Source organism: Nasonia vitripennis (assembly GCF_009193385.2).
Source record: "Nasonia vitripennis strain AsymCx chromosome 2 unlocalized genomic scaffold, Nvit_psr_1.1 chr2_random0012, whole genome shotgun sequence".
Classification (NCBI taxonomy): domain Eukaryota; kingdom Metazoa; phylum Arthropoda; class Insecta; order Hymenoptera; family Pteromalidae; genus Nasonia; species Nasonia vitripennis.
The window spans coordinates 415,514-433,869 of NW_022279619.1; the positions used below are offsets into that span (position 1 = coordinate 415,514).

The 18,356-nt window shown below is 36.7% G+C and overlaps 1 protein-coding gene across 10 annotated transcripts in view; it reads left to right on the top strand.

Moving 5' to 3' along the window:
• The window catches only part of LOC107981573 (hepatocyte nuclear factor 4-gamma), a 436,128-nt gene that overhangs the window by 366,438 nt on the left and 51,334 nt on the right, over nt 1-18,356 (top strand). For 9 of the 10 annotated variants that reach the window (XM_031925546.1, XM_032601678.1, XM_031925544.1 and 6 more), the window contains one exon: nt 10,249-10,383. The exons of the other annotated variant lie outside the window; for it this stretch is intronic. In XM_031925546.1, coding sequence (XP_031781406.1) covers nt 10,249-10,383 — 135 coding nt within the window. The remainder of the gene's footprint in view (nt 1-10,248; nt 10,384-18,356) is intronic. 10 annotated transcript variants of the gene reach the window in all.

Below are 18,356 nucleotides of genomic sequence, written 5' to 3' on the forward strand. Positions count from 1 at the left end.
TATTTTTGTTATTTTTTTTTTATTCGTTTAGATCGAAGTAGGTCAAAGTGCAAGTATGTACCTGAGCGCGATGTGCATGATAGCACCTTCTTAAACTATGTTTCCAGATAACACCTTTTCGAAGCACGCAAATCACACACTGAAATGGCGTCTTATTAAAACGCGTTCTCAAAAAACGCCAACTTCCTTTTAATCATCGAAATAAGTGAATGTAATTATTAGTCTGTAAATTATTTTATATTTTTCAGATGCTGGCTGTATGTAGGAATTTATCTCTGCCTCGCACTTACTTCAAAGCTCTGGTCTTTGTTCAAAATGACTATACGATATCGTCAGTTTGTATGTTACACATAGAAAACATCAACTACTTTGTCTTGTAAAAAAGTGTTAACAGACTAGCATACCAGATATATCGGAAGAAGTTGTTCCTGAAACATAATAGTTATGCGCTCTCCGATTTCTAAAAATAGGTAGTTTGCATACTACCCGTTATGCTAGGTTTGATACCGATCTTGTTCAGTATTTATTAGTTTACTATGGCATCCAAGTGCACCAATTAAAAATGTTTGATATCATAGATTTGGTAGCGCTACTTTGTACATTTTCCTGCCGCTTAAGGTGTTAATATTCCTATAAAGTAAATAGTGTAATGTTGTAAAGTTTACGTGGGCTAGCTAAATTCTCTGTAATATAACTTGATGTGAGTAGCACTGAAACAATCTCTTTTATTGAATATCAATTTGTATTTACTTTTTAATCAAATTTTGTAAGTACGATAATGAAAATAAGTGAAAAAAGCTTATAACAACTATATTATATTTTATACATAATACAAAGTTGTATTGTGATGAATGATATTCTACACGCTAACTGAAATATAGAGAAAAATAAATTATGAATAGCTGATTTCTTGTGTTACCTAATTTTTAATTTATATTCATTCATCTTATCTGTTACCTCATTGTCGTCTGCAAACATACATCAATATTTTACGGCATTTTCAAACAGTGCGCCATTTGAATAAGTATAAACCGTCATTAACATTACTTATTCTCTACGGATATATTACATGGTTGACCAATACTTAGAATGTTTGCTTCGGGTAAGGCTCCTTTTTTATTTAAAGATTGCTATACGAAATTCTAAATTATATTAAATCTAGAGATTAAAATCAGAGAGAGAGAGAGAGAGATTTTAGATTTACATGTTTATATTGTTGTACATTATGTTGTACATATTTAAATATAGTAAAAATACAGATAAGATCAACAATTGTTGTTTAAGAAGTGATAGTGTGTCGAGTAAATGGAATGAGGTGAAATGAGATGGATGGGTGTGTATGTTTGTGTCATGTTTGTGTGTTTTCCAATTTAAAGAAATATAATTTAGCTGTTTGTTTAAAGTGTGATATGGATAGTGTGTTGCGAAGGTGAGCTTGTAGGCTATTCCAGAGGCAGGAAGCACTGATGAAAAATGAGTTCCTCAGCGTCTCCGTTCTGAAGGACGGGATGTCCAGGGGGGTCACCTCACCCCTTATAGGCCTGAGCGCGACGTGGAAATCAAAATAGGCTAATAGGTAGATAGGTACGGAGGTGTTGAACATTTTCCTTAGAAAACAGGCCATGAAGTATTTCCTACGTCCGGCGGTGGTAAGCCATTGCAACTCACGCCTATAAGGGGAGATGTGCTCGTCCCTCCTTACACCGTAGATATAACGGATCCCCGTGTTGACAAGCCTCTGCAGCCTCAAGTCAAGTTCCTGTGTCAGGTCACAGTAAGCCAGTGAACATTAATCGATGATGGGAAATAGGAGTGCTTGCACCAAGTGTTGGCGCAACCTGAGGTTAGTGCTCTTCCTAAAAACATAGAGACGGTACATTAAAGAGTGAGCACGTTTACAAACTTGTCTAACGTGCTCTTTTCACGTGAGCTTGGAGTCTAGCACCAAACCCAGATTGCGCACCGATGATTCGTAGTCGACCCGGGCTCCCCCTATATTTATGTAGGTGTTATTAACATTAAGTTTAAGACTATTTGATGCAGATGTCATGCAGATGCCCATTATCCTCTCGGCGTTAGCACTCATTCTGACAGAGCGGAATCAAACTCCTCGAGGTGGCATTGGCTGTAGATCTGCAGGTCATCCGCATAGATTAGATGGGACACATCTGAATCTAGGCAGAAACCAATATCATTGATGTACAACGCGAACAACAGGGGGCCTAAAACTGACCCCTGTGGAACACCGAAGTTTAATGGTAGAAAAGTTGAGAGCTCGTTGTTGTCACCAATGACGGCCTGTTCTCTTCTCGTGAGGTAAGATGCAAGCCAGCAGATAATCTGCTTGGAAAAGCCAAAAGAGGATAGCTTTCCGAGTAGCTTGAGGTGACACACAGTATCAAACGCCTTGCTAAAATCAAATAGAAGTAGCAGAGTGACCCTCTTCCTGTCTATCCCAAGCCTGACATCATCAGTCAGCTTGATTAAGCCAGACTGCGTACTGTAGCCAGTGCGAAAGCCAGTTTTGAAATTGTCAAGGTAAAGTCTTGTTTCAAGATATTCAGAGATTTGCTTGTGCACCAGCCACTTTAGCGCCTTGGACAGGAAACAGAGTAGAGAGATCGGACGGTAGTCAGTTACAGCTGTTGAAGAGTTAACTTTGTTTAGTGCTCTTACGATCGATGATTTCCAGGCTGAAGGAAAGCGTGCCACGCTCAGAGAGAGAGAGAGAGAGAGAGAGAGAGAGAGAGAGAGAGAAAGAGAGAAATTTAAAGAAATGTATAAATTACATAAAATACAAATCAGCTTTTTTATTAGAAAATAGCAAAATAGTATATTTTGACACTAATGTGATTTCAGTTGTGTAAGATCGATTGTGTGAAAATGTCTCGTGAGACCCTGGTAGAAAATCACCCATTTAAAATGGCCCTAAAAGCAAAAACTGACTAAGTTAAATGTAAAAAAACTGGACATTTTAAATTTCCCAAAAGTAGTAATATCTTGTGTATTTTTTGTAGGTGAGAATTAAATTTCATGAAAATATCAAAAAATCAATTCTTTTTTTGGATGCAAGACAAAATTATTAATATTTAGGCATTAACTGAATAATTTGAATAATTCAAATATATGGCGAAGCTCGTAGGGCTTGTGTGTAACAATGTCTACGTGGCTCAGTCAGCTATGGTACACGAACGTACTTATTTGGCCTCGTACATGGTGTGGATTCAAGTCCCCGATCAGACAGAATTTTTTCTGATGCAAATAATTTTTCTATACTTTCCTCTAAACTAAAAACTCAAATCCAAGCCTGCTAGCTACCATTTTCCAATTCTAACCTCAAACCGTGATAAGCCACGTGTAACCTAGTTGTGTTACTCGACAAACTATAATGCAGGCAGTTTGTACTTAAAAACAAGATAAGTAGATTGAAATAAAGAACAGCCCATTAAGTTGAAGAAAAAAAGTTACATTCTGCCTAAGAAATGGCAAAGAAAACTACCCAGTTCTTAGATTCCATGCCAAGAACTGACCATTAAGTGGGTTACCGATTCTACCAGGAGACTAAAAATCATATTTTCGCTCGTATTTAAAACCAAATTTTCAACATGATTTGTGCAAAGGTTGATTTATCATGCGCTTTTCTGACACAGCGTATGCGAAATAGTTTCGCGCAAGGAATGTTGAATAAATATGTGTATGATATGAGCTCATATCCCTCCAACATATTTTAAAAGTAATGAATAAATTAAAAATTCACAGAAAATCTCACGCAAGATCTTACACAAGATCTTGCAGAAGATCTTACACAAGATCTTGCGCAAGATCTTGTATAAGAGCTTGCTTACACGATAAGTAAAACAATTTTTTTCCAATAATTCACTTAAGATCTTATGTAAGATCTTATGTAGGTTCGTGGTTGAAAATCGATGATAAGATCTTGTGTAAGATGTGTAAGATCTGGGACACGATCTTATACCAGATCTTGTATAAGATCGTTGATATGATCTTACGTCAGATCTTGCAAAAAATTTTCAATAGTGGAGAGCTTGCATATGAGTATATGTACAGTAGTCATGCGTAGACATACACATATAGTAAGAATCTTAATATTTTGCATTGTACATTGCTATAGGCGGCTTATAAGTAATAAAATCGTGTTTTTGTCTACCAGGATAATATAACTGTCCGGGAAGTGGCACAAGATGCAGGGCTGTGGGTGTTACTTGTTTTAACCAATAAGGTGGAGGAGGCGGATCAGGGCTACGACCATCTCCCGGCTTATACACTGCTAATATAGAAGGTTTCTTGGCAACACGACCGACCCTGATTCAGGGTCATACGTCTAGTGTAGGATTTACGCCCATGTTCACCGGCAAGGTGTAACAACTCCATTGAGAATACATATTTGCAATCCACGTCTCCGTACTCAACTTGTAATAGCAAGATGCGGCGTGCCTTTTCTGGATCACCATAGGTTTCTACGTGCGGGCTGCACAAAAGTTTATATCTCTGTTGACTCGGTTAGTTTAAAGATTTAAGATTTTTATTATCGAGTTAAACAGGCAGTTTCCCGGTGGCTCCATTATTCCCGTTCTATTTGTCCGGTTTTTAGGAGTTTATCTTCGGCGTCACTACTTACTGTTGCTGTCATCGCTGATCTCCATGTCGTTTCTATGAAATTTCGGCTGACTCCTATTAAGGGTCTGCTTCCGTATGGGCCCCTTAGGGTCGTCGTTGTAATTCGTTCCCGGAGTGTGCGATGTTCCTGCGGCTTGCACTCCAAGTCTCATATTTTCTCCCTTCCAGAGTTTCCTCAAGATCCTGTTCGGGTCAGCCTGACTGAGAATTGGCTTGGATTTTACCCTTGAGTATATTTTTCCGGTTTTCTCGCCGTGAACCTTCTTGTAAACTCTCTTTTTACCATTTCTCGTTCCCGCCTTGGGTTGCCATTCGTTATCTGAAGAGTTATCTTGACCTGTGCTGTCGGTGTAAACTACAACCCGTCGTTTTTTCTCTTTTGGGTTTCCGGAGTTTTCAGATTCTATAGATATTTTTTCTTTGTCTGCGGTATCGGCTGATTCCGGAAGCTTTTCAAATTTGCCTCTTTTCCTTGTTGTTTCAAATCGTTGTATCGTAGCTTCGTGCTCTTGCTTATCTGCCAACTCGTACAATTCTGCTTTTGGTCTCCCTGGATTTTCTCCTCCTTCGTCGAGAATAAGATTTCTATAGAGTACATCTGCGTTTCCGTTGCGAACTCCGAGTCTGTATACAATGTCGAATTCGTAACCTCTGAACTCTGCCTTCAATCTGTTGAACGGGTTTTTTTCATATTGAAGAAATGTTTTAAGGGCTCGTGATCCGTTACTACTGTAAATTTGCGTCCTGCGAGGTAGTGTCTAAATTGGTCTTTTGCAAATAGTACAGCCAGTAGTTCTCGATCGTAGGTGGAATATCTTAGCTCTGGTCCTTTAGGGACTCGCGATGCATAAGCACAGGGTTGGTTGCTGCCTAACTGTCCTTGGCTCAAGATGGCTCCTATGGCTTAGTTATTGCTAAAAATGGCATAGTTAGATCCGGTGCCTTCATGACTGGTTCCTCACACAATGCCGTTCGTAATTTATCAAAGGCTTGCTGATGCTCTTCATTCCACACAAAGGGCTCGTTCTTTTTTAACAGTCTAGACAGGATTACCGCTGATTTTGCAAAGTCTTTGATAAAACGCCTGTAATATCCTGCGAGTCCTAAAAATTGTTTGATTTTCTTAGCGTTTGTCGGTTTTCAGGTTCGAGAAAGTTCTACATGGAAAAAGCATTTGCAATATTTAAAACCATAAAAGTATCCTATAGCTAAGAATCGGTCATGCAGTATAACGTTGATGTTGATCTTATTACTAAATTTGAGATGTTTAAAGCTTTACTGAAGCTCGGAAATAAGGTCGTGTAGCCTAAATTTTTATGTAGAACAATGTACAACAAGCTATATGAGTAAATTTTTTTTTTATTTCTAGAAGAAATACTCATTTTTACCTAATCGATTTTTGATATAGCAATAACTGCTCTAAAATTTTTTTTCTAAAGTGTTTGGGGGGTATTCTAAACCAGAAACAAAATTTCGCTCATGATTTAAACAAATTTTCATGGTTTTATGTGGAATGGACTTATAATAAGTGATATGTATGAAATAATTAAGTTATATGACAGGACTACATATCGACGGTTGGGAGTAAGAAGCAGCTGATCCATAGAAATGCTTCAGAAATCAGTTAATCCAAAAAATCGCTCCGGAAAGCAGCTGGTTCAGAAAATCGTCAAGAAAAGCAAAAATATTTTTGAGGAAGAACAACCACACATCTCGGAATTAGTTTTAGAAAAAGTGAACGGTCTCGGGACAGTTGGCAGATGTGAAACATCGAAATTGATGGTTATTGAAAGAAATGAATATAAAGTCAAGTAAATAACTATTTTCAAACTTGCAAACGTATAGAAATTATTTGTGTTTTAATTTGAGTTGCGGTAATTGCTTCTATGGAATATAGATTAGAATCAGAAAAAATTAATTTTTTGAAGTTATGTATGACAGTTTTAAAGCATCAATTAGGTGAAAAGATCTAAGTTCAGGGCACAGCCCAGCAGCGATCCGGTACCGTTCTGATTTTTCTGATGATCTGATTTGTGACTTGCGCCGTGTGAGACTCAGTATAAGGACTAGATCCGATAAAACTGATCTCGACCTGATAATAAGTCTAGCATGCCATATTTGATTTCCAGTCGGAAAGAGGTTCGTTCGCGAAAGTGAATGGGTCGGTATTCACCCCACACGGAGTGTCCGCCATACCCAAAAACACGGTTTCTGAGCCTTATTTGCTTTAGAAAAGTTCATCGTATAGCGGCGTAAGTTACTTTACATTTGGCGCGTACCTAATGAAGATGTTTGCCCTGCAAGCTTGACTCAGGAGGCTCCAGTACGCGTCTCGGCTGGCATGTCCTTGACGCACCAATAGAAGAACAGAATGCAACCGACATTATTTCTTGCACAATTACTACGAATTTCGCAAAACCCAAAGCACTTGTATAGAATCCGCAATTGAATTGCACAAGTTTTATGCTACTCTTATGCCAATATAAGGCTATTTCTATATTTTCTCTGTATAGAATAAGTGAGGTAGCCTATTTATAAGATATAAAAGCATAAGAGTAGCACAAAACATTTCAATTTAATAATTATACGAATAACCATGTCTGCTTGAATGACGAGCCTACTCCACGCTCTTAACGATAGGCAGATGAGTATGCGGCAGACTCGCAAAGCCATGTTCAGCTATGTTATAGGTGCGGCGGCCATGACAGCCAAGGACGTGTACTGGCGCTATTTGGCTCCAACTTGAAGGACAAACATGCTCATATGACTGAGGAGAGAAAAGAGTTATAGTTATACTCAGAGATCTATATTTAGCACAGGTAATAGAGAGGGGAGCGTGATGCGTCGCCTCATCCGAGATCGCTCTCACACCCATATCACGCCATAAGATGTTTCACGTCAAAACGAGTCATTTCTGTGCACGAATTAATAACCAGCCATCCCAGATGACTTTAAAGTATTAAAATTTGTATGAACTAATACTGTTTTAGTTTAAATAGTTACTGACACGCTCCGTAAAAGATGGGGCTCTTTTTACGTGCTGTTTCATAAACTACAATTTTATTGTTTTATCGTACAATAGAAACTTGCAACGAGATTCTATCATATTTTAGGACTAGTGCGCGATAGTAAAACTTTGCAGTGATACAGTTACAGAGGATATTGTAAAAAATGCTGGATTACTCTCAAGGAAAATTCAGTATTGATAAGGAAAGAAGTGTTATTTCGTTTTATTGTAGTTCAAAATTTTCGATGAACGTTATAATGGTTCTTATTATTTCATAAATTCCGCATTTGTCGAGCATCACACACACACACACACACACACACACACGCACACACACACACAAATAATACACAGCACACACACACACAAATAATACACAGCACACTCACACATACCGTTACAATCTATTTGAGTCCGAATTTCCAAATCGGTTGTCGTATATATCGCCAAGCGTGATTCACTAATCGCGCGTCTGGCGCTGTCACATTTTCGCCGTGAGCCGGTCTGAATTCCGCGAAGCGGTCGTCAAATTAGATAGAAATTGCGCTCATTTCGGATCACAAGTTTCATTTACATTTACGTGCAAGGCGACTTTCCTCTAATGCTATTGATTTTGAATCAACGACCGGTACCTCCGTCATTGATTTTGCTCGGTCAAAACTCCTTGCCAGGGCTACGACTCCCTGCAGGACTCAGGTATTACCGCAAATGTTATAGCTAATGCCTTGCGCAATGCAACAAAAACTAAATTGATGGCGTGAGAATTTTGAATATTCGTACTTTAGAAGCTTATATCAATAGCGATTATAGGTAAGTAAAAATGTACCCCGATTTCGGGTTTTCGCTTGCCTACTTTGACACTGTGGCTATTTGTAATTGAGCCAAGCCCATCCGAACTCTCGGACTTCTCGTGTCGCTCTGCCGAATTTACTCATCTTTTGACGCTCGCAAACCCCCCACGCACACACGCACTTACACACATTTTTCTTCCTTGCTTACCTTCGAACTTTCATAGCTCCGCGGTGACACTCGCAGAGTGCCATCAACCGCGCCGCGATGCTAAAATTCATAACGCTCATCGGCCGGTGAAACCGACCGTTACAATATCTTACACTTCATTCCTTATTTTAGGGGTGGCAATCGAAAATCTAGAGATTTATTTAACTATTTCATCTTTGCAACCCTATTTCCACCCTTAAAATGAGGGATGATTGCAGCACAGCTGTCGAGTTTAAAGGGACTCAAAAATCTCCTGAGATTATTTTTTCAGCATCTTAACATTTGTTCCAATTTCCATTACCAAAATATAGAATAACAAACAAATGGTTGTACTTGTAGCACTCTGCGAAATTTTATTTTTATAACACATGCACGATTTCTGCCTTTTATTGCCCGGGTTGGAAAAAATTTCTATCGTGCAGAAAAACAATAAAATTGCAAGTTAAAAACCAGCCGTATCCGAACATTTCGCCTAAGGACACTTCCCCTAAAGATACTTTGCCACATGCAACACTTCGCCTCAGTGACATTTTACCACAGCGACACTTTGCCACAGTGACATTTCACCATAGCGACACTTCGCCACAGTGACATTTCGCCACATGCGACACTTTACCACTAATTTGATTTTAATGATTATAATACTATCTAGGTCATTATGCAGGGTACTAATACCATATATACGGATTTCTAATCGAAAGCAAAGCGTATAGTTTTATTTTTTTGGTACTAGAACAAAACTAGAACACAACCACTTTCCCTAAACACTTAACCCGATAACCCACGTAAAGATAATGGGTGAGTCGACTAAACAACCCAATAAAAATAGCGTCCATTTATTACGTCCATTAATTGACATTTTGGTTTTTCAGTCGACTCACCTACTATCTATACTTGGGTTATTGGGTTGAGCAACTCGGTACTAGAACCAACTGCAACATAAACCAAAGGCGGTAATAGGGTTAGTATGGTTATTTACAAAAGCATGGTAGTCTGTCACTTAAGCAACTCAGTACTAGAACTAACTCTCCCGCGGGATTAAAAATTATGTACGGCCTTATCTCAAATTTGTCGCGAAGTATCGCATGTGGCGAACTGTCTCTGTGGCGAAATGCCGTGTGGCAAAGTGTCGCATGTGGCAAAGTGACTTTTGGCGTAGTGTCCTTAGGTGAAATGTCGCGTGGTGAAGTGTCCTTTGATAAAATATCGTGTAACCAAACCAGCACGTAAGGAGAGTCCTATCTCTTACGGTGTGTGTCAGCAGCTACCCACGCTATCACTATCAATTCTTGCAAATTTGACGCAAATGACTCGTTTTTAAACCAGCTTCGGAACTGTTAATTTTTTCTCCTTAAAAATGAATCTGGTTTTTGAAAAAATCGAAGTGATTTTCTGGATTTTCTGCTTTTTCAAGCAATTTTGTGGACCAGCTGCTTTCTGGAGCGATTTCTGGATTAGCTGCTTCTCACTTCCAATAGCCGAAATATTATTTGTCATAAGTAATATATATATATATATATATATATTTCATAATATAATCACAAGTGCTTATGATTAATGAAAGTTATATTTTTATTAATTGTAAAAAATGTTACTACTTGCAGAAGAACAGAATCAAAATCTTGATATAAGTAGAGTTGGAGCAAGAATAATGGATGAGGTAGTGAAACCTTTGAATGAAGTACGTATCGATGATTCAGAATTCGCTTGTTTAAAAGCTATTGTATTTTTTGATCCAAGTAAGTAAGATATTTTTATATAACAAAATATTAATGATGCAACGCATTCAGGTGATAATCAGCTGATAATTACCTATTAATTATGCCATACCATTAGCTGATTATCACCTCGGAATGTCCTTATATGTAAACCGTAGTAAGGACCGGGTTTCAACAGCAGCTTGGCACGAGACAGCCATTAGCTGCGGGCCCCAGCGTTTCACGCTGTATCCCTGCGCTTCTCTTAGCTGTAGCACTGTGCGAATACAAATGTTTTACTGATTTTTCCTCTCCATGCGGCCTCAATGCTTGCAAACTAGCTTAAGTACAGCGTCGGTCAGGATTCCCAAAACCTCCAAGCTGTTCATCTCACTTTTTAGAGTAAGGGTAAAAATTTTGAAAAATGAAGATTTGAAAGGAAAAAAATTGATTTATAACGAAAGGCAATATTTAAAGTCCTAGAATATTGGAAATGTATAATTTTGAAACCTAAATTTGAAAATTCCAAAAAATATCCCTTTTGCGATATTTTAACTATACTACCTTTAACCATTTCTACCATTTTACCACCTTTCGCAATATTTCGATTAAATATTTTTGTTCTACAAATTTTTTCATTTTGAAATCTTAGTTTATAAATTTTTTATTTCTACTAATCTTTACCCTTTCTAATTTTTATTTTTTTAATTTTTACCTTACCCAAATTTTTACCTTTTTTAAAACGTTACCCTCACCCACCAGCTCAAGGTAGTTAGTAATATTCCGAACAAGGAAATAAGTATTTTTATTCATTTTATTAACGCATGCACCCAAAGATTTCTCTCTGAGAATGATCCTACGAGTTTCGGTATTGTGAAACTCAGTACACCAATAACTAACTTACCAGTATCCGCCGGAGATTAAAAATACCAATGTGTACTGTCCCACTGGGTATGGCTACGTCATATCCCAGTCAGTTTCCCATCTCGCCAGTCTATTAGATTTTTTTCAGGTTAATCTACATTTGAGTTACAATCGTGTAAATAACTGTTGCGTACGCATACGATAAACACGTGCGTCGATTTTCTATTTAGAGTTATCGTCGCCGAATGTGTTTTTTACGTCTTTCTGAGAATTTGATACGATCAATCTACAGCAATCATATATGCGTACAAGCTCCGTTGAATACCTAGTTCATATCTGCGTCACAGGCACTCCACGTATATCTAATAACGCTTTTGAATATCTTTTGAGATAAGTAATTTATAATTTAGTTGTATTTATCACTTATATCAACTACTTTTTACGTGTTGTGAACAGGGGGCTTTATTTAATAACGTTATCGAGAACGATATACACTATTTTGACCAATCAGAAAGCTTCTTTAACACTCTAGCTAGTCTAGCACGTCAGCTATTCATTATATTATCACTATATGTAACCATGTAACTGTATTTCTTTTACAGGTAACTACCACAGATAGAAACGCAATTTTATGTGTTGAATCTTTGAATTTACAGCGACCCAATTAAAATGTGTAGGATACTGAAGGGGAAGTTGATAAGTAACTTTGGATTTTAACTTGAATTCGATTTGTAAGTTTATTTATAGGTCAACCACGATTCTCTTAATACGAATCCTATTGCTTCCTACTTTAGAAAGCCTTGTAATAGTCATTTTTGGAGTTTGTGTAAAAAAAAGTTTTTTTGCAGCAATTTTTTAGTTTTGAGATGTCAGTTTTTCTAAAAAAAGTTATTAAAAAAGTTGATAAAAGTAAATTGCTTAATATGTACCCGAAAGAAAATTAAATTACCTATTATTATACCGCATCTACAATCTACTATACTACTACATGATATTAAAATTCTTTATTTTAGAAAACGATGCCTTCCGTAAACATGCCTATATTTCGTAAAAATATTTTGTGACAATTAATTTTTTAACGTTAATTGTAATCTCATATCAACACATAGATTCATCTTAGAAATGTAATTTTCAAATGAGTTTTTTAACAAATATTTTATAACGGGGTTCTTTATCCCGTGTATAAAGAGTCAGTGACGAATTCACTGATCTATCGAATAGCGAGATGAGTAAAAGCAGCAGCTCGTTGCAGGCTTCTTGTAGGCTGTGTGGAACCTGGCTCGTAGCGCAGTATGCTGTACGTGCTCGTCCTCGAGCACGTGAGCCCGCGGAGGCGTCGTGAGAGATGATGCTACGTAGCTTAATCGCGGATGAAATGTATAATCGAGAGGGACGAACGCGGGGAATAGGTAGAGAGTCAGGTGCGAAATAACCAAGCGCAGGTTGAAATTCTAGTTAAATTTATATAAAGCTAAATAAAGAAAGATACAATCGCAACGCTAGGCAAGAGAGAGAGAGAGAAACGAAGCAGAGCCTAATGCGGAGAGAGAGAGTAGCGATCAAGCGAGTACTTACATTCGCCTTCGTGCTGGCTCGCAAGGATGCCTCGTGGCTCGACCGGAAGGGCGCAATCAGACGACCGTAGCCCACGCTGGGCAGCCAGGAAGATGCCTCATGGCCTTGTGTGTGTGGCTGGGTGCAGCGGGAGGACGAGCGGCGATAGCTGCTCAGCTCGTGACCGACGCGTGAAGATGACCTTCACTGGAAAATGCTCGTACCCGGCGACACACCAAGAGCGCGGTTCTGTTGCAGCTACAATCTTCCAGGGCTAGCGCGCGCAAAAGCACCGAGACCTTTATAGTATACCAAGAGTTCGACTGTACGGTTCGGCGCTCAGAATCGAAGTCCCTTAGCGCGGAAGCATGGACAGCGCCGACTTTCTCCCACTCTTCCTCTCGACACACTAATACACGCGCGCGGCTCTCTCTCTCTCTCTCTCTCTCTCTCTCTCTCTCTCTCTCTCTCTGTTCGCTAGCTGGGCTTTCTGCTCTCTCACTTACCTTGTTGCTGAAATAACGTTTACGACATTACATATATATTTTTAGATATGTTTATATACAGTAATGAGGGAGAGAGACATAACGAGAGTACGCTAGTCAACTAGTTATAATTTAACATTAACAATAATCATTAGCAAAGAAACGTACGTACAAAATACATATCTTTAGGAAAAATCATCCTTCCGTCTGGTGATTTTAGACAAACACTTCCTATGGTACGCCATGGCAATTGTACAAAAATGATGGAGTTATGTGTAAAAAAAAGTAAATTATGCCACTGCTGTACCACTCCGAGTTTAGTGCTGTTGGGGTTTTAGGTTATTTTTATATAGAAGTGTGAGCTCAGTAAAAACATCAAGGTCAGAGTTTTAAGATTTGTATATTTTCGGAAGATCAATAAGAACAGCATGGTCAGCCCAAGTTGACCCGCAGGGTTTTGGGGATATTTTACGTATTTAAATTGTATAATGGCGTATGTGATTGCTTTAGCTGAATCAACTTTGAGACGAAAACGTATCAACGACGTCAGGAAACAAATTACAAAGTCGAAAGACAGGACGAACTGGCATTCAACGTCACTTGACAACTTTTGGCGAGCTGCGAAACGATCCGCTTTCACTTACCGTCTATCGTTGCAGTGACTTTTAAAGCAAGAGTGAGATCTTTTTGATCACGTGATCGGCAACAGTAATACCTATATGTATGGCTAGCCGGCTAGCGCCTTCGCGCATGTAACAAAGGCAAGGCGAAGAGATGCAGATATAAGTATATAGACCGAGTAGTAACACGCGAGAGAGACCATTACGCCTTACGCTGGGTTTTCTCGCTGTATTGTCATCCGAATCGTTTTCATCCTTGAGAGAAAAATGGCATTTAAGAAGTCATGTTCAAATATCTAAGCTACGATGTCGAATGCAAAGTATTAAATATTTACTATAAGTACTGTTAACGATCTGTAAGAGGATGCTAAATTAATTTGCAGTTAATATATACTGAACCATTTTAAGTGACAAGAGCTTCCAAGAAATTGATTTTTGTCATCCAATTCCTTATACTAGTCCTAACGTGGAAAATAAGCGGACATTGAGGAGGATTATCTTACTTACTAGAGAGCATTTATCATCATGCATGCAGTCGGCTGAATACCAATCTGTGCACATACGCCTACACACAGTTCACTCAAGAAAAATAGATTTCTAACCCTTGAGTGTTTGCGTGAAAAACTAATCGATCAAAGGATTGTCTTTTTCTCTAGTCAAAGAGTATTCATTGTTTAACGATTTTATGTTTGCATACACCTAAGCGAAAGTTTGCATCGCACAGTTGAGAGACCAGGCACCGCTCCGTCCTCCGAGATAGAGAGAGATTGATTAATTGTTAAACTGATTTATTAACGCCGTGATCAAATAACCGAAGGGCGTGGAGCAGATAATACAGCATAGTAGAAGTAATAAAACAAATAATAATAGCAAATTATAACGCATTTTGCGATGGCACAGCATTGGCAAATATTTGGCACTCAGTAACAAACTTAAGCTAATAAGTCAGAAAATAATGAATCGCAAATCATAACTGTTGGAAGTGGTGGAAGAATAAGTGAAGCAGATTTATTATTGATAAAATAGATTGTAAAAATAGATTCAAATTCAAATTTAGCTGATATGTTAACTAAAAGTTTAGATAAGACAAAGTTTATAAAAAACAGAAAAGCGCTAAGATTAAACCATGTTGGAGTTGTGGATAAATAAAAGACTGTGAGGTTAATAAGAGTGTAAGTATATTGTTGAATGTAAGTGGAATAAGCCACGAGAACATGTGCTTAACCTCAAAATTGCCACGTGCTCTGTACTAGCACGTTACCACGTTTTTCACTTGCCGACTTTAATCAACTGACATCACACTTAAATTTTGATTAATTTTCAAAAATCTTCTTATAAGTTTGTACCTGACGACTTTATCTTCGTCACTGACAAGGAAAGGTACCCAACCCGAACTCACCGATTTTGATGATTTTCATATATGTTGTAGAACATAAAATAATAAGAGACACGTATTTTTTTTTATCGGCTAATTTTCACTTTTAAGGGGTAAAAACCTCCCCTAAAGTTAACCCCCAAAAAGCGTTTTTTTAAATATCTCGGCTTAAAATTAATATTTTTCAATGAAACAAATTGGAGGTTATTTCTTACAAAAAGAGCAAGTATTTCATGGTGATTTGAAGAGTAAGGGTAGCATCCCCTATTTTTTAGGGGTTGAAAACATATATTTTTTGGCATAATTTTATAATAAAAATGTTTAAACCGACTAAAAAAATTAGAAAAAATGTTTAAACATCCTTAATAACAAAATTTAGTTGACGTCTTTCGGTGTTTTCATAAATATTATCCCTAAGGGGGTAAACCACCCCTAACACAAAATAACTGTAAATATGTAATTCAATACATAATATTTCGTAGAAAGTTTGTATATAGAGGTTTTCGAGGTCGCTGATTACAAATCTATCAGATTTTGAAAATTCAAAATGGCGGATCCAATATGGCGGACGGAAATATCGAAAAAAAATTTTATATAATAAAAAAGTTTTAAACGACTAAAAAATTTGGAAAAAATTTGTAAACATCTGTAATAAACAAATTAAGTTTTTCGGTTTTTTCATAGATACTTCCCCTTAGGGGGGTAAACCACCCCTAACACAAAATAACTATAAGTATACTTCAATCCATAATATTTTGTAGAAGGTTTGTATATAGGGGTTTTCGAGATCGCTCTTTACAAATCTGATATCAGATTTTAAAAATACAAAATGGCGAAACCAATGTGGTGGGCGAAAATGTCGAAAAAAAATTTTAACTTTCAAAAAAACTTGTTTACAAATGTGTGATCTTTGTAGCCTGTACATGTGAACTAAAGAGCCTTAAACCCTAAACCCCTAAAGAACAAATAGGCTAAATGGTTGTGCTTTTTAACCAAACGACTCCAAACCCCTAACCTCCAGACAAGCCGAAGGCCTATGCTTTACCATAGACACGAGTATAGACATATTACCGATATTTTATTCTATCATTTTGTATGTAACAAATAACGTCTCGTTTTATGTTTCAATCAAAGATTATTTATTTTTCTGCTTTTATAAATTAGCATAATTTCAAAAGTAATTTCATAAATTATAAAGTATTTCATAAATTGCATAATTATATAATTTTATAAATTCAAAAAGTCCACACTTTTTTGCAAATGAAAAAACATAGGTTAATAAAATTAGTTTATCAAACTCTTTTGCGTTTTGTAATAAAATTTAATGTTGTCAAACTTGGGAGTTTTTCATTGTTACAATTATTTCGTAAGCCGAAAGTTTTTTAGATGAATTCTCGAAGTAATGATTATTGTATCTATAGTAAAATATTTACAGTCTGGAATTCCATAATAATACTATTTGCTACGATTTAATGAATTTATCAAAAAATCTAAATTTAATAATAAATATTATTCTAATTATTATTATTATTTTTCATTATCATTGCTATTATCAGTATTACTGTTATTATTGCTATTGCAATTATGCTTATTCTTCTTCTTATTATTATTATTATTATATTACTATGATAATTTTTGTTATTGGTAAAAATACATAAAAGAATATTAATACTCGAACTTCATTTGCAATTAAAGAACACGTTGTTATTGAAAGGGAATTTTATATGCATTCATTAGTTTAATGAATGTTATCGTACATTCAATGATAATTCCACAGATAAATGTCTTTCACTCATAAAAGTTGTTGACAATATGTGCGAATCAGTATGTTCTTTTTTTAGATTGTTTTCATCGAGTGTTTATCTCAGCTGCCTGTGTTATTTTTTAGGCAGTGAGTGAGTTTTGTGGGTATTCTAGTTCGATACCGGAAATTACAAATAGTACGTCTTTTTGTTTGTCAGTGGTATCATACAGTTGTAGAAAATTTTCTTTAGTGATTTTATATAGATTTATATTATTCAATTTCAAAGTGAATAAAAGTTGAATAAAACCAAAAATAGAGTTTTCCGAACATCACAAAGTGGAACGAGAATTCTTCTCCAATGCATAAATTAATGATTTGATTCAATTTACATTCACTCGTTTTATTCTGGTAGAAATGTAGCAGTCGTGCCTTACATGCAAAAACACAGCTTGTATAAATTTTACCGCTTGTTTTCATTTTAGATTGAAAAATGAAAATTAATCCGTTAAACGTTCTAAACTTATTATTAGCATACTTTCAAGCGTTAAACATACCAGATAGTGTCACGAATTATCATAAAACAGAGTTGGCCGAAAAAATAAAAGAAATTTTAATAGATGCAACACATGATTTCAACGATGTAGAAATGATTACTGATGACTCTTTGGATTTTCAAGAAGAGTATAAAGACCATAATGCGGAAATAATTGAAGATGAAGTGCAACATCATTTTCCTGATCCGGATATAGCACCAACAAATCAATGTACAGCAGATAATGAAGAACTAGATTTTGAATACAAAAAAAGAGCTGTAGAATTTTGGAGAAGTAGCAAAACGAAGCAAAATTTAAGTCTCAAAACAGTGCAAAACAGATTCAAAAAAGTATCATCTATTAGTCAGCTACGTCGTTGGGCTCATTCAATTAATAAAGGTGGCACGTATAGAGAAAAAGTAGCACAAATTTGTCAGTATACCCTGGATAATTTTCAAGCAGCTCTCGACAGTGGTTCAATTATCCATGATGAAGATATAATTCGATGGGCCTTACAAGCTAAAAAAGAAATTGGTTTTGATGATATTAGATTCAAAGCTTCTAAACAATGGTTACTCAAATTTAAGCAAGCACACCGAATAGTTTCTAGGAAAATAAATAAGTTCATAACAAGAAAAACACTAGAAAGTAGTGCAGAACTTACGGCTAAAGCTGAAGCATTTATCGATGACGTTAAATCGTGTATACCAAGGATTGGACTCGAAAATTTGTATAATACAGATCAGAGCGGATTTCAGCTAGAAATGCATTCTGGAAGAACATTAGCGGTAGAAGGAGAAAAGCAAGTGCAATGTCTGGTACAGTCAATTTCAGCAACAA